This window comes from Mus caroli, unplaced genomic scaffold (assembly GCF_978045245.1).
Source record: "Mus caroli unplaced genomic scaffold, Mus_caroli_1 scaffold_18, whole genome shotgun sequence".
NCBI classification, from domain to species: domain Eukaryota; kingdom Metazoa; phylum Chordata; class Mammalia; order Rodentia; family Muridae; genus Mus; species Mus caroli.
The window spans coordinates 39,120,495-39,140,072 of record NW_028227273.1 but is presented as its reverse complement, the minus strand read 5'-3'; the positions used below and the strand labels follow the sequence as shown (position 1 = coordinate 39,140,072).

The window sequence follows — 19,578 nt, the reverse complement described above, 5'->3', positions numbered from 1 at the left end:
TTAGTTGAACTTCACTCACTGACCATAAGTCGGAAGGTTTAAAAAAAGTGGGAGACCATACAGAAATTTGGACTTGTAAACTTAGGCGTTTACACCATGCTATTTGTAGACCACCACGATTTAAAAAGTTTTCTGAGGCTCTTCAATATAATATGTCCTAGGCCCTGCATGATCTGCTTTACCCTAGGAAAAGGAGAACTAATTAGAGTTAGGCAAACTCCTCTGCCAAAAGTTCAGTTCTCTCGTGTGACCACAGAATTCCTTGAGAAAGAGAGAACAAGATAAGCAGCGGTGCACTTCCTCCTTCATTGCTGCTGAGAATGTTCCAGACTGAGTGAGAAGCAAAAATTCATCATCTCTGAAGTAAGTAGCTTTTATATTAACAACTGGCCATAGAAAATAGGGGGAAACCACTCATGATTTTTTTGTGTCAGTAAAAACTTTGTTGACTGGAAATTCTGCAAAGAGACACACACTCCTTATCATCTACTTTATCCCTTGAAGGAGTCTGTGCAGGCATTAGTCCCTTGCAAGTTCATTTTGTATAGTGCTTGGGTGATGAATTTGTGTACTATAATCTATTTTTATTTTTATTATCATATTAATTCAAAATTTTCCTGTTACTTTAATATAATTGTGGAGTATTGTTTTAGTTATGATATTAAGTTATGAAAATTGGGAATATTCTCATTCTGTATTTTCACTTATACACTAGTGAGATATATCGCCATATAGGTCCCGAGTAATGTTTTTGCATTTTATTGTTTCGCAGATTTACAAAGTACACTATTGTTGATGGTAATATGCACAGGACAGTTTATATTAGGTTACTGACACCCACTGTCATTTTTCTTTCCACAATTCTTTTCTCAATTTTATAGTAATGATGGCAATAATGCAAACCCTTACTACAGTGACTCACTTAGATTACATTAAAGCTGTTCCATTTCTTTTCATTTAAAATGGATTTTTCACGTAAAGAACTTATATTTTGTTTAAAATGCAAAATGACTGGTGCCATTGGAGTTTCAGTTATTTCAGATTCCCAGCCACAAATTTTAAAAAGCATTCGATACTGTAAGTTTTGAAGATGATTTCCAGAAATATTTTATGAAAATAGACTCACATGTGTTGCCAAACATCTGTCGTGGAATCATTTGCTCTACCTATATACAAGTCACAAATAGACAAAAAAGAAACTCTCGTAGTGCTGGTAATCTAGAGCCTTGGAACATTTTAATCCTATAGGTTGGACTGGGAGATGAAAAGAATTGTAGTAACGGGTCAAAAGAGTAATTACTGTCTTGATCCAGGGATTGAGAACACAGGGGAGTATAACACTAAACAATCATATTGGATTACTGTTGTGAACTTTAACAACCAATAGAGGTTTCAACAGTTAACAAAACTAATAGCAAGCTCTCAGCTTTCAACCTTAATGAACTATAAAAACAAAGAGAAGCAGATAGAACCTCCGAGCCATACATGAGCTGCTGGATCTTTGATCTTATGAAGACTTTCTGAGAAGCTTAACAGGAGTTATGGTTGCAGCCCTCCAAATCATAGTCTCAGGGTTTGACAAGTCTCTGAAGCAGATCTAGTGGCTATGAACTGCAACGACTAATCTTGATCTCTTCATGGCTTTCATCATCTGGGTTGCCTCTGCTTCCTGCCTGTGATACTCTTCTCCCTTTCATTTCCTCAGCTATTGCTTCTGCATTCTCTTCTGTTCATTGCTACTGGTTGAAACTCTAACAATGAAAAACAACAAAAGTAGGCAAGAAGGTTTGTGATGTACCTCAATTCCTATAGTCTGTGCCATGCCACAACTGAAAACTAAATCAATTTGCCAACATTCTCATACACATGTTTACCCATATGCACATTGATGCACATAAGTACACATACATGTACACAAAAAACTTGTGTATATGCAGGAAATGTCCTGTTAGGATAAGCCTTTTATTGCATATAGTTTTCCAATACCTGAAGATTATCCAGAAGATGTCACCAGGCAGGTTCAGAAAGTGATTTCAGGGACTTAGTTTCATGGTCAGAAGAAAATGTGTGTTTATCTGTGCCAATACTTAGACAGACTTTGATGCAAATGCAAAATTGTGCTTATATCAATCACAGGTATTCTGGGTGACTACAGGGGATTTTCCCACTGTAGCTATGACCAAATACTCGACGGTTTTCTGTTGCTCATAAAGGCTTATGTGACATTGACTATAATAAATACTTCATTATTAAATTACCCCGTGGTCAATAAGAACCTCAATATGTAGGTGGCCTTGCCACACCCTTCTGACTTTAGATGCAATAATGTTTGCTTAGAGTGTTTTCTAAGACCCCTTGTCCATGGAAGAATCCTGTGAAAAGAGGACAATGAGAAGAAAAAGGAGCCCAAGAATAGCAGTAACGTGATCTTGAGAGCACAGAAAGTGTCTTAAATTCGACTAGGAGGTGAAGCATTCCAGGCAAATGTCAAGGCAAAAGTTTCAGCTTGTTATTTCCTATTATATAAAGATGTTTGTGGTGGAAATGGCCGGCAGAAGTTATACCCAAAAGAAGATTTTTTCCCCATGGGGGTCTCTGCCATTTAGTGCCTATTGTCACTTTCTCTTTCTGTCTGAACTAGTCTCTAGTATATTTCTGTTCTCTGTTTATTTGATGTTTTCTTCCACTTTTCTTAATAACCATACTCACACAAAATGGAAAGCAAAGAAAGGTTGATAGTCTCCAAATGTAACACTTGCCAAAAGTAGTTCAAGCTCTTAAGCAGTCAAAACAGGAACATATCTTTGTCCCTGGTGGTATGGGTTCCATGAACTAATGTAGCATCACTAGCGTCATTGTGATGTATCTAAGAAAGGAGAACAACGTAAGTATTAGCCAACAAAGGGGGATCTTTAAGATGGAGTAAGGCTCTGTCAAATATCTATAGTGTTTCCTCCCAGGCCACACTGAGCATTATCTAACTAAGAAGAACAAACCAAATCCTCAGAGTACTAACCGTTCTGCTATCATTTAACAGTAATTCATAGGTTTTATAGTGACTAATGACTGATCCTGTGTCAGAGTGAAACGTAAGTCCCTCTCTCAGTCTCAGGAATATGCATTGTCCTATATTTGAGAGATTTGCATGATTGTCTATGAATAACTGACTCTGTGTACACATACAATGCAAGCATGCATGCACACACATGCATGTACACAGATGCAATTGTGTATGTGCATGTGGTAAATGTCATTACTTAAGTATATTTTAAATGCAAATGAAAATGTTTCAGTTATGTTACTGATCTTCAGCTGTACTTTTTTCATAGAAATCAGCTCACACCCCTCAGTAGTGCTTTATGGACATTTGCTAAGCAAGCCTGCTATGATGCTTGGTGTCTCCTTACTATCCAACACTTGAAGCTCTGAATCTAGCCACATGCTAACACCAAGACCTAAAATGATATTGAATTAGAAATTAACTTTTATCTAGTGCCTAATTACTTCTGGTACTTTGACCAGGTCTTGCAGTGTGTGACTTCTCTTCACTCCCTAGCCTGCAACCCCCAAATCATATAAGAAAACGAATTCCCTATGCAATTAAGAATTGAGAAGCCTAATTACCTCTAGTATCTAGGCCATGCTGTGCATTGTGTATATTGATACATAATTTATCTTACATATTTTAATTTTAGTAGAGCTCTTATCTGAAATGTGATTCCTCTCAGCTTCGTTTCTGCCAAACGACTCATAACATTTTTTAATCCATCTAAAAGTTTATCACATTTTCTGATCATGGTCCCTACTGCATGTACCTATTAGCATGCGACTTTCTTTTTTTTTAATTAGGTAATTTCCTCAATTACATTTCCAATGCTATCCAAAAAGTCCCCAATACACTCCCCCCCAGTCCCCCACCCATGCGACTTTCTGCCCCTTGGTCCTAAGGTGGTTAATATGGACTTATCATCGCGAATTTTTCATCTCACCTCTAGCCTACCATACTCTTTCTAAAATTTCTGTAAAAATTCAAAAATGCATGAATATAGAGACAGTAATATAATGTCTCTCTCTGATCCAGGGCCAAGCTACCTTGAAATGTGATAAATTCCTGTACTATTTGATTTAATCTTTATTACTGATTGCTTCAAAAACCTACTGCCCAGCTATTCATAGCAAGTTGTGGCAATGTTACCCTAAATATGTATGAATCACAAAAAGCACAAGGTTCAATTTTAACCACAGACATATAGTACATTCTTTATATTAACAAATTCTTTAGCATTCTCAAGTAAATCACCATATGAAGAATCTTAGTGAATTATTCTATGAATGCAAACTGAATATAAGAATTTCTAGCTCATTTTTAGAGAAGGTATACTTTTTTTTTCAAAAACAATTTTTATTACATATTTTCTTCATTTACATTTCAAATACTATCCTGAAAGTCCCCTATACCCTCCCACTGCCCTGCTCGCCAAGCCACCCACTCCCACTACATGACCTGGCATTCCCCTGTACTGGGGCATATACTCTTCACAAGACGAAGGGCCTCTCCTCCCAGTGATGGACTACTAGTTGCTACACAAGCAGCTAGAGACACGAGTTCTGGGGGCACTGGTTAGTTCATATTGTTGTTCCTCCTATAGGATTGCAGACCACTTCAGCTCCTTGGATACTTTCTCTAGCTCCTCAATTGGGGGTCCTGTGTTCCAACCAATAAATGACTGTGAGCATCCACTTCTGTATTTGCCAGGCACTGGCATAGCCTCATAAGAAACAGATATATCAGGGTCCTGTCAGCAAAATCTTGCTGGCATATGCAATAGTGTCTAGGTTTGGTGGTTGTTTATGGGATGGATCCCCGGGTGGGGCAGTCTCTGGATGGTCCTTCCTTCCGTCTCGGCTCCAAACTTTGTCTCTGTAACTCCTCTTCTGGGTATTTTGTTCCCCATTCTAAGGAGGAACTAAATATCCACACTTTGGTCTTCCTTCTTCTTGATTTTAATTTTTTTCAAATTGTATCTTGGGTATTCTAAGTTTCTGGGCTAATATCCACTTATCAGTGAGTGCATAACATGTGTGTTCTTTTGTGATTGGGTTACCTCACTCAAGATGATATCCTCCAGATTCATCCATTTACCTAAGAATTTCTTAAAATCATGTTTTTAATAGCTGAGTAGTACTCCATTGTATAAATGTACCACATTTTCTGTATCCATTCCTCTGTTGAGGGACATCTGGGTTCTTTCCAGCTTCTGGTTATTATAAATAAGGCTGCTATGAACATAGTGGAGCATGTGTCCATATTACAAGTTGGAACATCTTCTGGGTATATGCCCAGGAGAGGTATTGCTTGATCTTCCAGTAGTACTATGTCCAATTTTCTGAGCAACTCCTAGACTGATTTCCAGAGTGTTTATACCAGCTTGCAATCCCACCAGCAATTAAGGAGTGTTCCTCTCTCTCTACATCCTCACCAGTGTCTGCTCTCACGTAAACTTCTGATCTTAGCCATTCTGACTGGTGGAAGGTGGAATCTCAGGGTTGTTTTGATTTGCATTTCCCTGATGATTAAGGATGTTGAACATTTTTTCAGGTGCTTCTCAGCCATTCCATATTCCTCAGGTGAAAATTCTTTGTTTTACTCTCTACCCCATTTTTTATGAGGTTATTTGATTTTCTGGATTCTAGCTTTTTAAGTTCTTTGTATATATTGGATATTAGTCCCCTATCTGATTTAGGATTGGTAAAGATCCTTTCCCAATCTGTTGGTGGCCTTTTTGTCTTATTGACAGTGTCTATTGCCTTACAGAAGCTTTGCAATTTTATGAGGTCCTATTTGTCGATTCTAGATCTTACAGCACAAGCCATTGCTGTTTTGTTCAGGAATTTTTCCCCTGTGCCAATTTCTTTGAGGCTTTTCCCCACTTCCTCCTCTATAAGTTTCAGTGCTTCTGGTTTTATGAGGAGTTCCTTTATCCACTTAGACATGAGCTTTGTACAAGGAGATAAGAATGGATCAATTCACATTCTTCTACATAATACCCTCCAGTTGTGCCAGCACCATTTGTTGAAAATGCTATCTTTTTTCCACTGGATGGTTTTAGCTCCCTTGTCAAAGATCAAGTGACCATAAGTGTGTGGGTTCATTTCTGGGTCTTCAATTTTATTCCATTGATCTACCTGTCTGTCACTGGACCAGTACCATGCAGTTTTTATCACAATTGCTCTGTAGTACAGCTTGAAATCAGGCATGGAGATTCCACCAGAGGTTCTTTTATTGTTGAGAATAGTTTTGGCTATCCTAGGTTTTTTGTTATTCGAGATGAATTTGCAAATTTCCCTTTCTAACTCGGGGAAGAATTGAGTTGGAATTTTGATGGGGTTTGCATTGAATCTGTAGATTGCTTTTGGCAAGATAGCCATTTTTACTATATTAATCCTGCCGATCCACGAGCATGGGAGATCTTTGCATCTTCTGAGATCCTCTTCGATTTTTTTCTTCAGAGACTTGAAGTTCTTATCATACAGATCTTTCACTTCCTTAGTTAGAGTCACACCAAGGTATTTTATATTATGTGTAACTATTGTGAAGGGTGTTGTTTCCCTAATTTCATTCTCAGCCTGTTTATATTTTGTGTAGAGGAAGGCCACTGATTTGTTTGAGTTAATTTTATATTATCCAGATACTTCACTGAAGCTGTTTATCAGGTTTAGGAGTTCTCTGGTGAAATTTTTAAGGTCACTTAAGTTTACTATCCTATCATCTGCAAATAGTGATATTTTGACTTCTTTCTTTCCAATTTGTATTCCTTTGATATCCTTTTGTTGTCTAATTGTTCTGGCTAGGATTTCAAGTACTATATTGAATAGGTAGGGAGAAAGTGGGCAGCCTTGTTTGGTCCCTGATTTTAGTGGGATTGCTTCAAGTTTCTCTCCATGTAGTTTGATGTTGGCTACTGGTTTGCTGTATATTGCTTTTATTGTGTTTGGATGGGCTTTGAATTCCTGTTCTTTCTAATACTATTATCATGAATGGGTATTGGATTTTGTCAAATGCTTTCCTAACCAGATGATCATGTGGTTTTTGTCTTTGAGTTTGTTTATATAGTGAATTATGTTGATGGATTTCCATATATTAAACCATCCCTGCATCCCTGGGATAAATAAAGCCTAATTGATCATGATGGATGATCATTTTGATGTGTTCTTGGATTTGGTTTGTGAGAATTTTATTGAGTATTTTGGCATCGATATTCATAAGGGAAATTGGTCTGAAGTTCTCTTTCTTTGTTGGGTCTTTATGTGGTTTAGGTATAAGAGGAATTGTGGCTTCATAGAATGAATTGGGTAGAGTACTTTTTGTGTCTATTTTGTGGAATTGTTTGAGAATTGGAATTGGGTTTTCTTTGAAGGTCTGATAGAGCTCTGCACTAAACCCATCTGGTTCTGGGCTTTTTTTTTTCGGTTGGGAGACTATTAATGACTGCTTCTATTTCTTTAGGGAAAATGGAACTGTTTAGATCATTAATCTGATCCTGATTTAACCTTGGTACCTGGTATCTGTCTAGAAAAGTGTCCATTTCATCCAGGTTTTCCAGTTTTGTTGAGTATAGCCTTTTGTAGAAGGATCTGATGATGTTTTGGATTTCCTCAGGTTCTGTTGTTATGTCTCCTTTTTCATTTCTGATTTTGTTAATGAAGATACTGTCCCTGTGGCCTTAGTTAGTCTGACTAGGGGCTTATCTATCTTGTTGATTTTCTCAAAGAACCAGCTCCTGGTTTGGTTGATTCATTGTATAGTTCTTTTCGTTTCCACTTGGTTGATTTCAGCCCTAAGTTTGATTATTTCCTGTCATCTACTCCTCTTGGGTGAATTTGCTTCCTTTTGTTGTAGAGCTTTCAGTTGTGCTGTCAAGCTGCTAGTGTATGCTCTCTCTCGTTTCTTTTTGATGGCACTCAAAGCTATGAGTTTTTCTCTTAGGAATGCTTTCATTGTGTCCCATAAGTTTGGGTATGTTGTGGCTTCATTTTCATTAAACTCTAAAAAGTCTTTAATTTCTTTCTTTATTTCTTCCTTGACCAAGTTATCGGTGAGTAGAGTGTTTTTCAGCTTCCACATGAATGTTGGCTTTCTTTTATTTATGTTGGTATTGAAGATCATCTTTAGTCCGTGGTGAGCTGGTAGGATGCATTGGATAATTTCAATATTTTTGTATCTGTTAAGGCCTGTTTTGGGACCAATTATATGGTTAATTTTGGAGAAGGTACCATGAGGTGCTGAGAAGAAGTTATATCCTTTTGTTTTAGCGTAAAATGTTCTCTAGATATCAGTTAAAGCCATTTGTTTCATAACTTTTGTTAGTTTCAATGTGTCTCTGTTTAGTTTCTGTTTCCAGGATCTGTCCATTGATGAGAGTGGGGTGTTGAAGTCTCCCATTATTATTGTGTTTTCCTGTAATTCTTTAACGGATTTTTGTATTTCCTCTTTAAGGACTTCTACCTTTTAGCAGTCTTCTGAATTTCTTCAAGTGAGTTATTAATGCCCTTCTTAAAATCCTCTACCAGCATCATAAGATATAATTTTAAATCTGAATATTGCTTTTTTAGGGTGTTGGGGTATTCTGGACTCGCTATGGGCGGAATACTGGGTTCTGGTGATGCGGAGTGGTCTTGGTATCTGTAAGTCAGATTCTTATGTTTGCCTTTAGCCATCTGGTAATCTCTGATTGTAGATGTTCTAGCTGTCTCTGGCTGGAGCTTGTTCCTCCTGTGATTCTGTTAGCCTTTGTCAGCACTCCTGGGAGTCCAACTCTCTCCTGAGTCCCAGTGGTCAGAACCCTCTCTGGAAGCTGACTCTTCTCTGGCAGCAGGGTGCCCAGAGGTCTGGTCTGGTCTAGGCTCTGCCTCCTGGCTGAGGATGAAGACTGGAAGGGACCCCGTCCAAGAAGCTCTGTTGCTTCTGAGGCCTGCGTGCTCTCCTTCGAGGACTGGTCTCTGAGAGACCCGGGATGCAAAATGGCATTCTCACCTGAGTTCCAGGGTCAGAGCTCTCTCTTGAGGCTGACTCTCCTCAGTGATCCTAAAATCCTGGGTGTACTAGGGTGCCTGTGGCGTGGAGAATCCTCTGGGGACCATTGGACGGTCCACTAAGGTGGTGCGGGGCTGGCCCTGACTGAAACAAATCCCAGCAGCTGGTCGGGCAGGTTTCCTGTGTCTCTGTTCCTGCTGGCACAAGCCCCTCCCAGTTGTTTTGGAACAGATGCTGTGTTCCACTCACCAGTGGTCCAAAGATCCTGGGTATGCTAGAGTGTCTGCGGTGTGGAGAGTCCTCTGGGGACCTTGGGACTGTCCACCAAGTTTGCTCCCAAGGTGACGGGGCTGGTGCCGACCGGAACCAAAGGTATACTTTTTAATTTTTGTATTTATTCTTTTGGAATTTACAACTTGTACAAGCAATATATTTTGGTCACATTCACCTTCCAAAAACCCATTCCAGGACCTACCTTTTGTGGACCTCTCCAACTTTATATCGACTTCTGTTATAACCCAAAATTATATTTAAATGTCCACGGATATCAAGTCATCCAGTAAAACACAGACAATCTAGCAGTGGCCACATTTCTAAGGAAACGTGCCTCTCCTTCACCCAGAAGCCATGAACTTGAAACAGCTCCCTAATTACAGAGAAGAGTTGTGTGTTTGCGGATCTTATGAGATCTGGGTTTCTTTCTTATTTACATTTTCTTCTTCCCCCTCCCCCTCCCCCTTCCCCTTCCCCTTCTTCTTCCCCTCTCTCTCTCTCTCTCTCTCTCTCTCTCTCTCTCTCTCTCTCTTTCTCGCTTTTGAATGCAGAATGATTTATATTCATGCATGCAGGAGCAGAAGTCAGAGAAGGTGTTAGGTGTCTTCTCACTCACCACTTTATTCTTTTATGACAGGATCCCCAGTCAAACTGTAACTTGCCATTTAGTCTAGCATGAGAAAGTTGAATTTTTAATAAAATTTTCAGTGTTGGAGTTACACATAGGTATAGCTGTCCCCACATTTTTACATAGGTGTTAATAATTTCAACTCAGATCCTTGTGCTTGCACAGAAAGTAGCCTTTCCCAGAGTGCCAAGTTCTCAGTTTCAGACTGTAAACATTTTGGAGAAAAGAAATTGTAAAATTCAGGGCAAAACCGGAATGTTGACTGTGAATCCTGAGGCAGAACAATTACAGAAATGAAATTGCCTTTAAAGAATTTAACTTTCAAACATTTCAAACATTAAACAAGGAGGTTTTGCCATGATATAGTGACTAGAATTCATTATAATATATTTCATATTCCCAGGTACCTACAAAAAAATAGCTAAGTGAAATCATAGAAAACAATGCTCCTGTGAATCAAGAAGTGCTCTTTGTTTCACATTATTTAACAAAGCACTTTTATATATGATTGAGATGTCCATCACAAAATGAATGTGATTGTTACTAGAAATTTGAAAGGCAATAGTGACAGTCTTGCTGTGGGGTTGCCTATGTGTGAGCTGCATTTAAACTGTCAGCAGAATTAAGCTCCATTGAAGATCAATTCCTGTTTGTCTATTGAAGAGTAAGCATGCATGCTCCAGTCGAAGTTACTCTGGTCACCTTTGTTAAGTATTTTCTTTGAGATACGTCATATGTAGTTATTGATGGAAAGAGACAGATGTCAATGGATTTTGTGCATTATTTATCTGTATTTTCATTTTACTGATCAGCAATAGATTTTTTTTGGTTCATTCCTTTCAGGAAGTCTCACCCAGCCCTGTTGAAGAAATTCCCAGAATGTTGATGGGAGCAACTAGAGATATGGGAAGCAGGTGCCTCCTACATGCCTCAGGTAAGTTGAAAAGGACTCTCTCATCTTCCAATGCCTTTGCTATTGTGGCATTTCTTCAAGGTTGTGAGATTCTACAGAAACAGCGTCACTTAACTGTGCTATCACTTTACAGTACTTTACGGTAGATCCTTTCTTGGATTGAGATTCTTTGTGCAGTACCTGCGGGTACCAGACAAAATAGAAACTTATAGTCCACAAAAGCAAAACAAAATTTCATCAAAAGCTCACATCTTACAAAGTTAGTTGTCACATGAGTTCATAGATTTATTTGAAAATAAAAAGCCGTAAAACACTTCTTTATGCAAAAGCAAGAGGTTTATTTTCCAGCACATTGGAGTTGACCTTCAATTAGTCTCTCAAGGTGAGTGACTAGAAGGTGACCCCGAATGGCAATTTCAAGCAGTTTGAATATTTTTTAGGAGCACAAGTTACATCTGGCAAGGTTAAACTTACTGACTAAGAATATTGAGCTTTAAATCTACTGGCCAGCAAGCATGGAGTTTATGATACACATTTGAACTCTACTTAGGATTTTCCAGAGGGTCAGGTGACTATCAGTCAGTACATTCTGCAGTTATTCTGAGAATTTTTTACTCGAGAAAGTTTCTCTGGGTGGAGAATAGAACTTGGCCTAGCCTTGACCCCAGGCTGGAGGGGGAAGCTGTAAGGAAGGTGTAAGACTGGAAAAAACCTTAGGGTCCCTCATTTCCCCCTTTTTCTTATACAAGTTCCTGTCCTCAGGGTCTCATATTGTTGGTGCAGGACCATCAGTTGTACTATTCCTATTCTCTTTTTTATGAAGGCTATAAGCTTGTTCAATATGCAGGGTCTGAATGTCAACAATAGCAGAAGAACAATTAGGGGTCCTAACAAGTTAGATATGAGGGTGGTTAACAAAGGGGAGGAGTTAAATCAAGACTCAAACCAGCACTGACTCTGTTCTATTTCTCTCTTCAGCTTGGCTAGGCCTTCTCTCACCTTGGCCATGGAATCCTTAACTACCCTAGAATGGTCTATGTAAAAGCAACATTCTTCATTGAGGGCAGCACACAATCCTCCTTGTTTCAGGAACAGTAAATCTAACACTCTTGTATTCTGTAGGACTACTTCCAACAGAGACCAGAGACTCCTGTAGGTAGAAGATCGATGTTTCCATCCTCTTAATGCCCAGATCTATGGTGGCCCTGAAGTTCTGATATTGATGACATTGTTGTAGCACCACAATTTCTAGCTATCATGTCTGCTAGTTTTCCTAAATTTAAAATTACTACACCTGATCCTTTGGTCACCTGTTCTAGTTTTCTACTGCCAAGGTGGATATATCTGTGCAATTGTGTAAGCAGTTCAAGGACCTGATGTTCTGGTAGGATGGTGTTTCCCTTCAGTGTCATCCAATGTCCACTTTTGTCCAAATAGTTAGTAGGACACCCTTTAATCAGCTTAAGCTCATGATTAGGGTACCCAGGTGGTGGCCAGCCATTTCTCAAGTTCCAATCTGGGCTCACCTGAGTGGTGATTTGTCAAGAGTCTTTATTTCTTTCATCTCTACTTCCTTTGACACCCAGTCTGCCAGGCGGTTCCCACTAGCCATGGGGTCCTCACCCTTCTGGTGCCCAGGGCAATGGATAATATTCACTTTTGCTGGTTTCAAAAGGGTCTGTAGTAGGGCAACTATCTCTGGTTTGTTATTGATGATCTTGCCTTCCAATGTTAGCAGTCACTGTTGTTGATAAATGGTCCTGTGCAATCTCAAAGGTGTACCTGCTGTACCACCAAAGCTCTAGCCTTCTCTTGGCCATCAACCAAGAAGCTGTTCCCATCTCTCAGATCTTGCATGTGGTGATATTCCTGAGTACCAGGCTTCTTTACAGGCAAAGGGGATGTGTTTCAAACAGAGCAGTACTTGCACAGGACCCCTAGTTGTAGAAGCCTGTCAATGTGAGGTTTAATACCTTCTCGAGGACCACAGCCCTCTTCCGGCCGGACCAGCACTGGGGTAGCTAGAGCGCAGGGTCGGCTGACACCCGCCAGCTACCCACGACCCCCGCCACAGGATTTTGAGACTGCTGGTGAGTGGAACACAGCTTCTGCTCCAGTCCAATCACGCGGGACCTGAGACTGCTTTGGTTAGGGAGGCAGAAATCCGGCCTCAGTAGGGCCACAAGCCTCTCTGGTCAGAAAAGCGCTGGGGTAGCTAGGGCGCAGGGTCGGCTGACACTCGCCAGCTACCCACAACACCCGCCACAGGATCTTAAGACTTCCAATCTTTAAACAGTAACAACGACAACAACTAACCCCAGAGATTACCAGATGGCGAAAGGTAAACGTAATAATCTTACTAACAGAAACCAAGACCACTCACCATCATCAGAACCCAGCACTCCCACTTCGCCCAGTCCAGGGCACCCCAACACACTGGAAAAGCTAGACACGGATCTAAAAGCATATCTCCTGATGATGGTAGAGGACTTCAAGAAGGACTTTAATAACACACTTAAAGAAATACAAAGGAACACTGGTAAACAGGTAGAAGACAGTAAAGAGGAAGCACAAAAATCCCTTAAAGAATTGCAGGAGAACACTGCTAAACAGTTACAAATCCTTAAAGAAAAACAGGATAACATAATCAAACGGGTAGAAGTCCTTACAGAAAAACAGGAAAACACATCCAAACAGATGATGGAATTGAACAAAACCATACTAGACCTAAAAAGGGAAGTAGGCACAATAAAGAAAACCCAAAATGAGGCAACACTGGAGATAGAAACCCTAGGAAAGAAATCTGGAACCATAGATACCAGCATCAGCAACAGAATACAAGAGATGGAAGAGAGAATCTCAGGTGCAGAAGATTCCATAGAGAACATCGGCACAACAATCAAGGAAAATGGAAAATGCAAAAAGATCCTAACTCAAAACATCCAAGAAATACAGGACACAATGAGAAGACCAAACCTACGGATGATAGGAGCGGATGAGAATGAAGATTTTCAACTCAAAGGACCAGCAAACATCTTCAACAAAATTATAGAAGAAAACTTCCCAAATCTAAAGAAAGAGATGCCCATGAACATACAAGAAGCCTACAGAACTCCAAATAGACTGGACCAGAAAAGAAATACCTCCCGACACATAATAATCAGAACAACAAATGCTCAAAATAAAGACAGAATACTAAAAGCAGTAAGAGAAAAAGGCCAAGTAACATATAAAGGCAAGCCTATCAGAATTACACCAGATTTCTCACCAGAGACTATGAAAGCCAGAAGATCCTGGGCGGATGTTATACAGACACTAAAAGAACACAAACTCCAGCCCAGGCTACTATACCCAGCCAAACTCTCAATTAACATAGATGGAGAAACCAAAGTATTCCACGACAAAACCAAATTCACACATTATCTCTCCACGAATCCAGCCCTTCAAAGGATAATAACAGAAAAAAACCAATACAAGGACAGGAACCACGCCCTAGAAACAAGAAGGTAATCCCTCAACAAACCTAAAAGAAGACAGCCACAGAACAGAATGCCAACTTTAACAACAAAAATAACAGGAAACAACAATTACTTTTCCTTAATATCTCTTAATATCAATGGACTCAACTCCCCGATAAAAAGACATAGACTAACAAACTGGCTACACAAACAAGACCCAACATTTTGCTGCTTACAGGAAACTCATCTCAGAGAAAAAGATAGACACTACCTCAGAATGAAAGGCTGGAAAACAATTTTCCAAGCAAATGGTAGGAAGAAACAAGCTGGAGTAGCCATTCTAATATCTGATAAGATTGACTTCCAACCCAAAGTCATTAAAAAAGACAGGGAGGGACACTTCATACTCATCAAAGGTAAAATCCTCCAAGAGGAACTATCAATCCTGAATATCTATGCTCCAAATACAAAGGCAGCCACATTCATTAAAGAAACTTTAGTAAATCTCAAAGCACACATTGCACCTCATACAATAATAGTGGGAGACTTCAACACACCACTTTCACCAATGGACAGATCATGGAAACAGAAACTAAACAGGGACACAGTGAAACTAACAGAAATTATGAATCAAATGGATCTGGCAGATATCTACAGAACATTCTATCCTAAAACAAAAGGATATACCTTCTTTTCAGAACCTCATGGTACCTTCTCCAAAATTGACCACATAATTGGTCACAAAACAGGCCTCAACAGATTCAAAAATATTGAAATTGTCCCATGCATCCTATCAGATCACCATGGACTAAGGCTTATCTTCAATAACAAAATAAATAATAGAAAGCCAACCTTCACGTGGAAACTGAACAACACTCTTCTCAATGATACCTTGGTCAAGGAAGGAATAAAGAAAGAAATTAAGGACTTTTTAGAGTTCAATGAAAATGAAGCCACAACATACCCAAACTTATGGGACGCAATGAAAGCATTTCTAAGAGGAAAACTCATAGCTCTGAGTGCCTCCAAAAGGAAACTAGAGACAGCACACATTAGCAGCTTGACAACACACCTAAAAGCACTAGAACAAAAGGAAGCAAATTCACCCAAGAGGAGTAGACGGCAGGAAATAATCAAACTCAGGGGCGAAATCAACCAAGTGGAAACAAGAAGAACTATTCAAAGAATCAACCAATCAAGGAGCTGGTTCTTTGAGAAAATCAACAAGATAGATAAACCCTTAGCCAGACTCACTAGAGGGCACAGGGAAAGCATCCTAATTAACAAAATCAGAAATGAAAAAGGAGACATAACAACAGATCCTGAAGACATCCAAAACACCATCAGATCCTTCTACCAAAGGCTATACTCAACAAAACTGGAGAACCTGGATGAAATGGAGAAGTTCCTAGACAGATACCAGGTACCAAAGTTGAATCAAGATCAGGTTAATGATCTAAACAGCCCTATATCCCCCAAAGAAATTGAAGCAGTCATTAATAGTCTCCCAACTAAAAAAAGCCCAGGACCAGATGGGTTTAGTGCAGAGTTCTATCAGACCTTCAAAGAAGATCTAATCCCAGTTCTTCACAAACTATTCCACAAAATAGAAACAGAAGGTACTCTACCCAACTCATTCTATGAAGCCACAATTACTCTGATACCTAAACCACAAAAAGACCCAACAAAGATAGAAAACTTCAGACCAATATCCCTTATGAATATTGATGCAAAAATCCTCAATAAAGTTCTTGCTAACCGAATCCAAGAACACATCAAAACAATCATCCATCCTGACCAAGTAGGTTTCATCCCAGGGATGCAGGGATGGTTCAATATATGGAAATCCATCAACGTAATCCAGTATATAAACAAACTCAAAGACAAAAACCACATGGTCATCTCGTTAGATGCGGAAAAAGTATTTGAGTAGATCCAACACCCATTCATGATAAAAGTCTTGGAAAGATCAGGAATTCAAGGCCCATACCTAAACATGATAAAAGCAATCTACAGCAAACCAGTAGCCAACATCAAAGTAAATGGTGAGAAGCTTGAAGCAATCCCTCTAAAATCAGGGACTAGACAAGGCTGTCCACTTTCTCCATACCTATTCAACATTGTACTTGAAGTCCTAGCCAGAGCAATTCGACAACAAAAGGAGATCAAAGGGATACAAATTGGAAAAGATGAAGTCAAAATATCACTTTTTGCAGATGATATGATAGTATATATAAGTGACCCTAAAAATTCCACCAGAGAACTCCTAAGCCTATTAAACAGCTTCGGTGAAGTAACTGGATATAAAATTAACTCAAACAAATCAATGGCCTTTCTCTACACAAAGAATAAACAGGCTGAGAAAGAAATTAGGGAAACAACACCCTTCTCAATAGTCACAAATAATATAAAATATCTTGGCATGACTCTAACTAAGGAAGTGAAAGGTCTGTATAATAAAAACTTCAAGTCTCTGAAGAAAAAAATTATAGAAGATCTCAGAAGATGGAAAGATCTCCCATGCTCATGGATTGGCAGGATCAACATTGTAAAAATGGTTATCTTGCCAAAAGCAATCTACAGACTCAATGCAATCCCCATCAAAATTCCAAATCAATTCTTCAACGAATTAGAAAGTGCAATCTGAAAATTCATCTGGAATAACAAAAAACCTAGGATAGCAAAAACTCTTCTCAAGGATAAAAGAACCTCTGGTGGAATCACCATGCCGGACCTAAAGCTTTACTACAGAGCAATTGTGATAAAAAACTGCACGGTACTGGTATAGTGACAGACAAATAGACCAATGGAATAGAATTGAAGACCCAGAAATGAACCCACACACCTAAGGTCACTTGATCTTCGACAAGGGAGCTAAAAACATCCAGTGGAAGAAAGACAGCATTTTCAACAAATGGTGCTGGCATAACTGGTTGTTAACATGTAGAAGAATGCGAATCGATCCATTCCTATCTCCTTGTACTAAGGTCGAGTCTAAGTGGACCAAGGAACTTCACATAAAACCAGAGACACTGAAACTTATAGAGGAGAAAGTGGGGAAAAGCCTTGAAGATATGGGCACAGGGGAAAAATTCTTGAATAGAACAGTAATGGCTTGTGCTGTAAGATCGAGAATTGACAAGTGGGACCTCATGAAACTGCAAAGCTTCTGCAAGGCTAAAGACACCATCAATAAGACAAAAAAACCACCAACAGATTGGGAAAGGATCTTCACCTATCCTAAATCAGATAAGGGACTAATATCCAATATATATAAAGAACTCAAGAAGGTGGACTCCAGAAAGTCAAATAACCCCATTAAAAAATGGGGCTCAGAACTGAACAAAGAATTCTCACTTGAGGAATACCGAATGGCAGAGAAGCACCTGAAAAAATGTTCAACATCCTTAATCATCAGGGAAATGCAAATCAAAACAACCCTGAGATTCCACCTCACACCAGTCAGAATGGCTAAGATCAAAAATTCAGGTGACAGCAGATGCTGGCGAGGATATGGAGAAAGAGGAACACTCCTCCATTGTTGGTGGGATTGCAAGCTTGTACAACCACTCTGGAAATCAGTCTGGCAGTTCCTCAGAAAATTGGACATAGTACTACCGGAGGATCCAGCAATACCTCTCCTGGGCATATATCCAGAAGATGTCCCAACCGGTAAAAAGGACACATGCTCCACTATGTTCATAGCAGCCCTATTTATAATAGCCAGAAGCTGGAAAGAACCCAGATGTCCCTCAACAGAGGAATGGATACAGAAATTATGGTACATTTACACAATGGAGTACTACTCAGCTATTAAAAAGAATGAATTTATGAAATTCCTAGCCAAATGGATGGACCTGGAGGGCATCATCCTGAGTGAACTAACACAATCACAAAAGAACTCACACAATATGTATTCACTGATAAGTGGATATTAGCCCAAAACTTAGGATACCCAAGATATAAGATACAATTTACTAAACGCATGAAACTCAAGAAGAATGAAGACCAAAGTGTGGACACTGTGCCCCTTCTTAGAATTGGGAACAAAACACCCATGGAAGGAGTTACAGAGACAAAGTTCGTAGCTGTGATGAAAGGATGGACCATTTAGAGACTGCCGTATCCAGGGATCCTTCCCATAAGCAGCTTCTAAACGCTGACACCATTGCATACACTAGCAAGATTTTGCTGAAAGGACCCAAATATAGCTGTCTCTTGTGAGACGATGCCGGGGCCTAGCAAACACAGGAGTGGATATTCACAGTCAGCTATTGGATGTATCACCGGGCTCCCAATGGAGAAGCTAGAGAAAGTACCCAAGGAGCTAAAGGGATCTGCAACCCTATTGTCGGAACAACATGATGTACTAACCAGAACCCCGGAGCTCTTGTCTCTAGCTGCATATGTATCGAAAGATGGCCTAGTCGGCCATCATTGGAAAGAGAGGCCCATTGGACTTGCAAACTTTATATGCCCCAATATAGGGGAATGCCAGGGCCAAAAGAATGGGAATGGGTGAGTAGGGAAGTGGGGGGCACTATGGGGGACTTTTGGGATAGCATTGGAAATGTAACTGAGGAAAATATGTAATAAAAATATTAAAAAATAAAAAATAAAAAAATAAAAAATAAAAAATAAATAAAATAAAATTAATGTAACATGAAAAAAAAATACCTTCTCGTCCCTCCAGAGATACCGGGTACTGGTGCAACAAGGCGGGATTAGCCTGAGTCTTAAGTTCCACATACACATGGGCCTGCAGACATGCATGTCCTAGCCCAACAGTTTCAGCCCAAGCAAGAGGGAACTTTTCCAGCCACCATGCAATATCCTGTCCTTTGGGTCTTGATCTCAAACAAATTGTATTCATCCTCCAGCCTAATAGTAAGGACCTGGACAGGTTCTCCAGCAGTCCCCCTCAATTGAGGGCCCTTGGGAAGGAAGTGGAACTGAGCCCCCATCTTAAAGAGCAAATCACTCCTGAACAAGGAACAGGGGCAGTCAGGAATAACCATGAACGAGTGGGATACCTGGCCCACACCCAGGTCCACAACTCTTTGGGTAGTCCATGAACAATGTTTAGTCCCAGTGGCCCCTTGGACCCACAATTTTTTTATTAGATATTTTCTTTATTTACATTTCAAATGTTATCCCCTTTCCTAGATTCCCCTCTGGAAATCCCCTATCCTCCCCCCTCACCCTGCTTCCCAACCCACCCACTCACACTTATTGGCCCAGGCATTCCCCTATACTGGGGCATAGATCCTTC

The 19,578-nt window shown here is 39.7% G+C and overlaps 1 protein-coding gene across 1 annotated transcript in view; it reads left to right on the top strand.

Moving 5' to 3' along the window:
- The first annotated feature begins 286 nt into the window (after nt 1–286).
- Adgre3 (adhesion G protein-coupled receptor E3) overlaps nt 287–19,578 on the top strand; it is a 108,532-nt gene continuing 89,240 nt past the window's right edge. The window contains exons 1-2 of the mRNA XM_021149445.2: nt 287–363; nt 10,779–10,869. Coding sequence (XP_021005104.1) covers nt 10,815–10,869 — 55 coding nt within the window. The 5' untranslated portion in view covers nt 287–363; nt 10,779–10,814. The remainder of the gene's footprint in view (nt 364–10,778; nt 10,870–19,578) is intronic.